The 11,069-nt window shown below is 33.0% G+C and overlaps 1 protein-coding gene across 1 annotated transcript; it reads left to right on the top strand.

Annotated features, from left to right (window-relative positions):
* Positions 1-821: 821 nt before the first annotated feature.
* Positions 822-10,349, top strand: LOTGIDRAFT_234985 (hypothetical protein; the record flags this gene model as incomplete). The annotated part of the gene is made up of 17 exons (XM_009063400.1): positions 822-948; positions 1,199-1,296; positions 2,102-2,194; positions 2,548-2,691; positions 3,050-3,162; positions 3,806-3,967; positions 4,271-4,382; positions 4,696-4,740; positions 4,993-6,860; positions 7,243-7,319; positions 7,534-7,613; positions 7,990-8,125; positions 8,336-8,497; positions 8,864-8,988; positions 9,154-9,228; positions 9,415-9,479; positions 9,775-10,349. The coding sequence occupies 17 exons, from the start codon at positions 822-824 to the stop codon at positions 9,896-9,898; spliced, it is 3,606 nt and encodes a 1,201-aa protein (XP_009061648.1). The 3' UTR covers positions 9,899-10,349.
* Positions 10,350-11,069: the final 720 nt, after the last annotated feature.

The following is an 11,069-nucleotide window of genomic DNA, read 5'->3' as shown; positions in this document are numbered from 1 at the left end:
TTGTGGTCTGATTTATTTTAAGTTTGTGATTATCTCCCCCTTAGTGTGTCAGGGGAGGTAATTAATTTTCCAACCAATCGTTAGCGAGAATTGTTCAAGATGGCGGCGCCCAGAAGCAAATTTTGGTAGTGTTGTTTTTGGTATGATGTCCAAATTTTAGATAATCTGTGTTATTTTGCAAGAAGTATTTCAATTTGCTTGAAAACTGCTCATTTATCTGATTTCATTTCGAGATATCTGAAATTAAATCAGATTTATAATTGTCACCGAATTGCCCCTCCCATCCAAATATTTTGTTTTTGAATGGGTTTATTTACATGCGGCCGAAGGGATGAGATGTTTAATCATGCCCGCATGATGCCCCATGATGTCATTTCCTTATCGCTCTAATTAACAGTGTCCTCTCAGAACAATGAGTCACTGATTTTGTAAAACAGTGTAGACTGCCAATTATTTATTTTACTTTTTGATTTTTATAACACCTTGAAAAAAGGTGACCACATGACTTATTAACCCGGCGAACCATGCTTGACTATATCTATTTGAACTTTGGCTTCCTAATGGATTTACAAAGAATAACATCTAAGGGCATTATAAAAGTGCATTCACTTCCACAGATCACTATAAAGTTATGCTGTATAATTATATGCATGTACCAGTATTCTTTCTTTTCATTTTTTATGGATGTTCAAAGTAGAAGCTACAGGAAACTGTTAGTTTTCTGTTGTCAGGTTAGACCAGCAGACTAAAAGATCTGACCTATTAAGAAATGACTTAATTTTTATCTCTGTCTTTTTGTAGACTACTACAGTGTGATCAAGATGAGTGGGAAAAGAAATTTGATTGAAACTGATCCAGATTATGAAGATGTTTCGATTCAGCAAAATAAACGTCAAAGGGTGTTGGAAAAAGATGGTAATTATATTGTTTTATCATTAAGATTTACAGGTATTTCGGTTTTCTGAAATATTTTAGCAATGTCAGGGACAGACAGAGCAGTCTGGGACCCATGGGCCTCCTAGAGCACTTTGGGTGGTCAAACCCCTCACAGTTTCTGTGCACTGTGTTGGTAAATATGGTGAATTTGAATTGACCTGCACCATTGGTATATGAACTTAAACTTAATTAGCAACTTTAACAATCACAAAGAAAATTTTTAACATGATTTTATATTAATGACATTATTTATATTTTATAGCAAAGAAAGCTGCCGTTAAAAAGATTGAAAGTGTCATACAAACACAGTTTAATATAGAAATAGAAAATAAAGAACATGAAGTAAACATTATTGATCAGGTAAAGTTAAATCAAGATTCAGCACTAAGTGCTCATGTCAAGGATAGAAATTGCTTAATGTATGCAGGTCTAGTTAAATGGAAATTCCATAAATCCTACTAGCAATCTCTGTGACGTACAAAGTGTTTTTCCCTACACATAAATCATAAGCCTAAATCATTGGGCATCCTCGTTGAAACCATGACTTATAAATGAATAAATGAGACAATGGTTCACTCAATCTAAATAGCTTGATGGGTCCATGAGTTTTTTTTTATATGAGAGGGTTTCCAGTACTGATAAAATATTCAATAGTTTTATGCGTGTGTTCATGTGTACAAAACAAATCATTTTTAGACCCATGTTGATTGGAGGTTCCTCACCAAATCTTTAAAGATGGTTTTCCTTATTTTTTAGTGTCAAATTAAGTAAGCTATTTGATTGGTTTTTTTAATGAATTATCAAGTATTATTCTTAATACTGCGTAATAATTAAGATATTTAACCAATCATAAATGTCCATGTATGTACAGTCTGGATAAACAAAAAGTCTTTTTTGACCTTTCTTGATCGGTCACTCATCGGAATTCTGCTGTTAATTCTCTTCTGATTTAGCTGATTATGAATTAATTATGGACATGTGAGACAAACTGGTGTTTTTACAGGTCATAAGAACACTTCTACTTTCTATTCATATAAGTATTAGCATTTTCATGTATATAAATGAAAATAAGGGAACCCATCTTTAATAGTGGACTATTCTTTATTCAATTTGTGCCATTTCTTACCCCCATTTTAGTTATGAAATTATTAATTTTTTTTTGCAGAAATTATGTCAGTCGAGATTAATGATGGACAGATTAAGAGCTTGTATTGTGGCTAATTATTATGGTTCATCAATACACCAAAAACATAATTTGGTATGTCTAACTTTATATGAACAAAATCTTGCTTATTTTTGTATTTTTTATCTGATTTCGTTTTTGGCGAATATTTTCCACACAGTCCACACTGTGTTCCAAGGCATTGTAGAAGGGTCTAGTATAAATGATATTATTGGTAAAAACCAAGCCTGTATACTGAAACAATAAAGTTAAAGTGTCATATAAAAATTAAACATGTAAATTTTCAAATTAGATGTTATAGTTTGTATCTCACTAATTGCATGCTTACAGCAAATAGAAGATATTCATTTGAAACTGTTTGTATTATGATGTAAAAGAAGATGAAAAAACATTGCTATAATTAATGTTAATTTTTTGAAATGTTATAGAAATCTAATGTACAGCCTACTATACATCCAGCTGTTAAAAATCATCTTGGTAAAACAGTTAAAGATGGTAGATCTACCTCCATTAAACCTAATGCTACTGTAACATCAAACAGTGAACATATTAATACCTCTACATCAACTTCAGTAAGTTTACATCCTTCTCTATTTATCAGTGCTTTGTGTTGCTTTGTTGGTCATGTTTCAGTAGAGCAGGGCCCCCCGTTCCAGAAAAAATCTTATGATAGGAGTAAGTCTTAAAGTCGCAAATTTTACTTGTAGAAAATTGAAAGTTAGATTTTTTTTTGAAAGGTGACCCAGAAAAAACTGGTTGTACTTGATCTTTAGCACCTCAATCGGGTGATTGAACATGTTTATTTTCAAATAGACAAACAGTTTGAGAGAAATGACCTCATCAATAATGATGATATTAAAAGTGAGGATGGAAATTAGGTTTTGAATTATGAAGATCAGGAAAAATGTTAATGAAACTTTGTTATTTTAGAAAGTTGTTGATAAATCCACTACATCAGAAAGTAAAATCATGACCAGTCCACAAGCGTCTAGAGATTCTAGGTTTAAGATAAAAAAGAGAATTATTGTTGGAAATGTGTCAAAGTAAATACATTTATATTTTGATTTTTTACTTAAACTTTGGCTTATCTTCGTCTACAGATAGAAAATGTCATTCTGTTCCCTAAATTTATGCCATTTTACACATGATAGTAATGTCTTTTTTTATTAACCTGTGTGCAATAAATCAATTCTAGTTCACATTATTGTGTGTGATCTCTTCATAATTGTTGCTACAGGGTGATTATTATGACAATATCATGTAAATGTTTTATGAGGCGTTTTTGTGGGCCGATTCGATTAGGTTGTCGATTTGGTGGATTTGGTTTAGATTAGCAGTGGTTTTAGATTAGCAGTGGTCCACAAATGCGAAATTCAATTCGGCGATTTGGCAATATGGCTGCCTCCGCTGACAACCAATGAAAGACCGCTATTTTGATTACATTAGCAACTTCCACATGCCGCCATCTTGGAAAAGCCTAATCAAATCGCCAACACTCGTACTTTAGGTAAACTGTCTCACAAATGCACCGATTAGCCTAATCGTCCTGGCTCACAAACGCACAAAATAGCTAGTCTACCTAATCGAATCGGCCGACAAAAACGCCAATGTTCAGGACTACTATTTGATTTGAAGTAAGTATTTAAAATAATTTAGAATGATTTCATTATAAATTCTATTTTCTAGATATATACCAGTAGAACAGCGAGAAATCAATGATCAATCAACACATAAATGGATGGTGTATGTTCGAGGTTCTAAAGACTCACCTAGAATTGAAGGATTTATTAAAAAGATTTGGTTTTTTCTTCATCCAAGTTATAGACCAAATGATTTAGTTGAGATAAGGTATGTAGAAAATATACTAAATACAGAAAGAAACATCACATCTGAAAGTAACAGTGACTAGCAGTTCTGGTCTATAAATCAATTTAATTTCTACAGCTTAATTTTTGATGCCTTAAGAAACCCTTAGGTCTATTTAAAATTGCTTTCTGTTGAATATTGACTAGTTGCTTGTCAACAGTAGCTGTTTTTGTCCCCACCACCCTAATCTCCTATGTCTTTTCTAACATATTGAAGCATTTGAAAATAAAGATGTATACATCATACATACACATGACATTTTGAATGAAATGTTGTATTTTTCAGTCAGCCACCATTTCATCTAACTAGAAGAGGCTGGGGGGAATTCCCTGTTCGAATACAACTATTTTTTATAGATGGTCGTAATAAAAAGGTGGATATAATACATAATCTGAAGGTATGTTTAATGTTTTATAGTTTGGATTGCGAGCTGATTTCATACCAAATAGTTGTTTCACAGTGATGCTCTATACCAGCTGGTCCTCGTCCAAAACATACCAATTTACAGCTGGGTCGACTGGAATAGTAAGGAAAGATAACTTTTTCAAGATCTTAAGATTTGCACATACAGACCACCATTTGTTCGAAATAACCAAGAAAATGATGTCATATAAAGATTTCAACACTTTTTCTGACTATGCTACAGCTTATCCTCAAAGATGTATTTTAAGATTTAAAGAATTGAATTATGAAAAACCTTGTAATTTCAGCTTGATAGAACCTATACTGGTTTACAGACATTAGGGGCAGAAACAGTAAGTTATTTTCTTGTTTTACTTTGAAATTGTTCAGTTCAGATGGACTAATTGTTATTTCTAGCGACGGAATCTTTGCCTTACTCTGAACATAACAGAGTGTATTTTCTGTGTCTTTCAGTATAAAGCCTCATTTCTGTTCATTTGATTTGACATAAATTGGTATGTCCATTTGTTTCTGTGTTAATCATTCATTTTAATTATCTGAACGATTTTACCGTATTAACCTTATATATTTGACTGTATTTGTAGGTAGTTGATGTAGAATTAGAAAGAGAGGTGACACAAGTTAATATACCAAAACCTATTTCTATAACACGCAACAAAGCCAATGCAACCAATTCCACCTCCAAAACTAAAGAGCCTACAAGTGAAGATAACTCTGAGGAACATGCTTTAATTACCTCCCCATTAGAAAGGAACCATACAATCAGTCATTCTCCAGTGAAACAGACTTTGGTTGAGGACAAATCTCCAGCTAAAAAAATAAAAACTGAGCCTTCATCAAAGCCAAAAGTACCACTAGAATTAAAGAAACCAGATTTAGGACACAGAAAGGAGAATCTTAAGGAGTTACTTTTAGATCCAAATTTTGGAAAGAAGAGGGGTGAGCTTTCAGACCCAACTAAAGCCACACCCACTCTTACATCCTCTCCTAAAAATCAAACTAAAACAGTTTACCTTCGTTGTAAAGATGCTAAAGGAAATATTTTACTACTTCCTAAAGTGATTGTGAATGATAATAGTGCTATTGTTTCAAATGGTCAAAATGTACCTGCCAATCAAATGAAAACGCTTAGATTGACAGCTTCAACAACCAATCTGGTTTCGGTAAATAATTCAGTGACTGTAGCTAAACCTGTCAATAAAACTACATCTTTGTTAGTTACCTCCCCTGGAACTACCCAGACCTCTGCAACAAGCAAGCAAGTAGGAGCTAAAAGCTTGATACAGAATCATTCTTTAGGAGCTAAAATTGTTTTACCTCTGAACGCTTCAAATTGTTATCAACAACCAAAGAATCCAGTGGTTGTGTCCAATAATTCCAGCGTATTTGCTACTCCACCACCCAGCCCTAGTTTTAAACTTATGGTGACACCAAAGGGTCTACAAGCTCTACCTCAGACTAAAACACAGGTTTCAACTGGTATCTCTACTCAACAAAATACCATAACAATCTCCCCTCAAACAACACAGAACTCTAGTGCCCAGTCATTATTGAATGTGGCGAAAGTACAAACAGTGCCAAATATTGTCAAACAAAGTGTTCCAAGTGGAAAACCAGTTACAATGGTCAATTTGTCATCTTTGACTTCTCAGTTGAAGCCGCTGGCTACAAATTCTCAAAATATGAAAACTATAACGCTTACAAATTCCAAAACTCTTATGAAGAAAACTCCAGAAATAACGAAGGCAAATGTAGCCCCTAAAATGATCCCATTGGTAACTGTGAACAATATAAACCAGCCTCAGACAGCCTTGAAAGTTGTAGGAACTAGTGCTCCTCCAAGTAACAGCAAAACATTTTCACTTCTTGGAAAAAATGAAACTAAAGATTCTTCTCAAAAGCCAGTTTCTTTGATTTTGAATTCACAAATTCAAAAGTCGTCAGTATTAAAGGATGGTTCAGTGCCTAAAGTGAACATGTTATCAAATGTGAATCCAGTAAAACTTGTTATTCAAAACAACCACATCAGTGCTTTGACTCCAAAGGTCAGCAACCATATTGGGGCAGCCAATCATTCGACCAATCCACAAAACAAATCTCCACAAGTAGTGCTTGCCAGTGTTGGTTCCAGAACACTTTTGCTAAAGGTGCAACCAGACGGACAAATTAGTCAATCAGATCAAGCAGCTTTGCAACAACTTTCAAAATCATCCAATGACATCAAGATATCTATGAAATTAACCAATCAAAATGTAATTGACAAGCTGACTTCTGTCAATCAAAGTCCAATGACTGTGAAGCAGCAAATAGATGAAAAGAAATTTCTCAATGGACCAAAACTTAATATTTCTGCCCTCAGCCAGGTTACTTATGATAAAGATTTAGATAAACGAAGACTTGGATTGAAAAAGAAAGTTCCAAAAATAGAAGATGAAAAGATCCCACCTCTTTTGTAAGTATAAATCAACTGTTTTTTTGTGATTTGTGAATTATTTAGGCAAAACTAATGCATCAAGGGATTTGAAGATATATGAAACTGGTGATTTGCTATCTCTTGCTGTTGAAAACATTTTGAGGAAAATTTCCATATGTGTAAAGCGAAGTAGAGACATACCTACTTTATCGAGACTCTAACTTTTGCAATGCCAAGGTGACATTAGCTCCTACACTTTTCTTTGGTTTGAGGTTTTAGATGGACCTGTGCAAGTCATGTTACGATATTGTCCGTCAATTTGACTGGATGTAATTTCTTAAATCATTGCAAAACTGAAATGCCATCTTTGTTGAAGAACCAAATATTTCGATAGTTTTATGAACCTGTTTATATTTTTCAGACCTGAAAATCACAGTGATATATTGTCTTTAATAAAAACAGCAGTTAAAAGACATCCATTAGTACAACATAATGCAAGTTAGTACTGCACATCTCAAAATTTAATATGCTGAAAGCTAGTCTTGACAGATCGGGCCTCCTTATTTCCTTCCTTTCACTTCAATTTCACTTTACATTTAAAGTTTAGTGCATCATCTTTTCTGCATGTTTTTTGTGAAATGAACCAACTCTGTATATGAAAACACAGTGTTAACTCAGCCCAGGTGTTTTTACATTTCTTTACTAATTCCAGATCGCAGCACCCATCCCTACTGTGCTCACTCTTATAATCAATGGTTAAACTGGAATATTGGCAAAAGACGTGCTTCAGAGGTAAAATATTTCCTTCTTTGATATCAAATTGATTTCTTGAATGGTTAGTTGGTAGGATATAGGTAATATGATTGTAATGGAGTACAATTACTTAGGCGAAGTTTCAGCTAAGATTCTCTATATTCTCAATTTGCAAAGTTCTCTTCTCTATGACAGACAAATTTGATGACCAGGAGGTGTCAATTAAAAACAAGAAGATTCTCTGTAGTTGATGTAATTGGTCTTTTTGGGGATTTTTCTATTCTCTGTATTATTTCATCTAAAATATTTGTCCATTGCTTTAAAGTTGAAGAATTGTGTTAACTTGAGCTTCCTTAATGTGGTCATTGTGGCAAAAGCAAAATAAATACATCTCTTATCTCATTTCATTTTTTAGTGGCAAAGAGCATCATGGGTACGACAGTACATCATCCAATATTTAAAAACAGACGTGTTCAAAGGGACACAACTGTGGTCAACTAAACAGATTATGTATTGGTGTAGATTACATGCCTTTAGTCCACATTATTTAGGTAAAATCTTTAAAGATTAATCCTATAGAATTCCTTGTGTAAATTTCAGGAAAAATACAAAACATTTTGTCAGTTTCCGTGAACTATGAGAAGTGAACTTTCTCAGTAAATTTACAAGATACAGAGTTTATATATTATAATTCGCTGAAGTAATAAGATTTTAGATGATATCCAATGAGCAAATATTTTATAAACTCATTTACATTCCAGAAAAGAAAGAAGAGCTAAAAACTGAAGAGACAAAAAATAAACCAGAGACAACACCACTGCCAATCAATAGTTTAACAGATCTCCAGCTTATTATTAATCAACTACCAACTAATCTACCAGGATCATCTGATAGTGATGATGAAGTTGATATTCTACACATAGGTAGGTAGCATCATTTCAAAGATGATAACATGGAATTAACAATCAGGTTCTAAACTCTGATGTCATGTCAAAGTTTTTTTCAGTGATTGAAGTGAAACTCCATTATCTCATTATTATTTACAACAAACATCAAGTACAGAACAGTAAAGACATTTTCATACATTTCCATTTATTAATGCTTGAAAACACTCTCTGTGGTGAAGTTATTGTTTCTAGTGTTTCTTTTACAGAATATCATTATTTCTCAAATCAAAACTTGTAAGAAAAGAAGAAGTATTTTTTCTCTTTGAATTTCTAGCCAGTCTTGAACCTAAAACAACATCATACAGGCCTTACATTCAACATAAATAACTTTACTTTTTATAGATCCTCCAACAAAGGTGAAAGTTAAAATAAAAGAAGAGCCAGTAGATTCTGATAATTACAGTATTCCATCAATTTATCTACCTCCCTCTGAACCAGCTGAATATATACAAGACTCTTGTCAGAAGGTTTGTTAGATTGGTTTTAAACTCTCCAATTTATTTCTTCATTATTGACCCTTCTTCGGGTACAATCTGCATTGGCCACTTTTTGATATAGAGTAAATATTAACATGACAATCTATTTAAAGTTCACAATGTGATTTTATCATGTTTGCTTTATAATTTCTGTAGATTGGTGTCAGATTAAAGCCAGTACATCTACAAGACAATGTGTATGGGTCAGCCTGTGAAGATATACTGTATTCAGTAAGTACCATTAGTTATTCCTTATATTATCTGACTAAAATTCCCTTTTTCTTAAGTTTTTTCTCATAAATTCTGGATTGATGTAGCTTTTATCACAATGGTAAAATAGTTGATTTTGTTAATTTTTTAACAGATTGTATGAGTGTTAAAGAGCCAAAATGATATTCATTTGTCTTAATTTTTCAGGCTATGCAAAATTTTGTCGAAGATTTATTACGAAAATCATTTTCCTTCAAACATAGCAGATCAAAGTAAGTAGTAGATCTTCAAATATCACAATGAATGAAAAAATAGATATTTGACTATTTATTGTTTATAAAGGTTGAAAACCGACACTGAGAAGACTATGGCGAACACTGGCTGAGGCATCAGAATTTTTCTTGCCTTGAGGATTGAACTTAGCCGGCTAGCTTTTTTGGGGGGTCGTGCCTTACCATAGAAACATCACTGTATGGAAAGGATTCACCATATTGTGTTAGTGACACTGTAAAGGTGCTGTTCACTCCGCAAGTGTCCGCATGTAATAAAAATGTACTTTATTTTCAGAACTGATGATACCATCAAAATAGAAGATGTCCAGAAATCTATTACAAGTTCCAGTTCTTTAGATTTTCTGACTAATTCCCATCTTGGTTTACAACCAGACGGCACATTCCCTAATATTAGATGACAGGAATAAGAATATGATTTAACTGTAATCTGTATTTCGGTGAATTAATTGGTTGTGGCCTGTAACTGAGTCCAGGCTTGTGACTTATTATGTTATTTGTAGTCCGTAGCCAAGAGAAAAGCTTAGTTGATGTCCTAGGTTAGAAGGATTCCGATCTCTGCTTATGGTCAGCACTGTATCTTGTCAGGGGGAGAAACGCATTCGGGTGGAATGAGTAAAAGTAGGATGTAAAACTCCATTTCATTTAGTATCTGAATCTGTGGCTTGAAAATGTATTATGTGTAGTCTGTAGCCATGTGAACTACTGAGTTGTAGTCTGTATCTCAGGGAATGCGTCAATCATGTTTTTCAGTATACAATTAAATAAGAATTATATAGTTAGTAGTTGATAACTAGCTGTAATTTGTTTCCCTGTGAATTTATTACAATTAAATTGTTATACAAAAATTCAACTGGTCTTATTTATTGTGCATTCTTTGGGTAGAAATACATAACATAAATGCCTGTTTCACTGGAAAATTCTCAATTCTCATGTCAAGATGCAATAATATCCAAATTCATCCATACCATCATGTGTCATTGTACAATAAACACATGCCCTTCGTGTCTTAATGCAAATATTCAAAAAAAGCCATATTTTGTTACGTGAAAATTTCACTTTCTTGAGGCACTAAAAGCAAATTGACGTCATAGTTCTTAGCGGACAAAGTCTTCAAAGTCTTATTTCATCTGATGGATTTATAACACTTTCATAAAATAAGGAATGGTTTTATAATAATACGTTATAATAATAACAGATGACATATAACAATATAAAGATATAACAAATATATTGAAATATATACAGCTAATGTAACAGTTTAGGTAATTATCATAACAAAGATTACAAGAATTTCACAAAATTGTAACAAAGACCCCCATTAATCATAACAAAGGATGGCATTATCATTAACTTAGATGGCATTAATCATAACAAGACTTAAATCATAACAAAGATCTCAATATTTATTACAAGTACCTTACTAATCATAACAAATACCTCACTTATCAAAACAAAGACCTCATTATTAACACAGCGACCTCACCAATCATAACAAATACCTCACTAATCATAACAAAGACCTCACTAATCATAACAAATACCTCACTAATCATAACAAAGATCTCACTA

This window comes from Lottia gigantea, assembly GCF_000327385.1.
Source record: "Lottia gigantea unplaced genomic scaffold LOTGIsca_57, whole genome shotgun sequence".
NCBI lineage: Eukaryota > Metazoa > Mollusca > Gastropoda > Lottiidae > Lottia > Lottia gigantea.
This window is presented reverse-complemented; position numbering and strand designations above follow the sequence as displayed.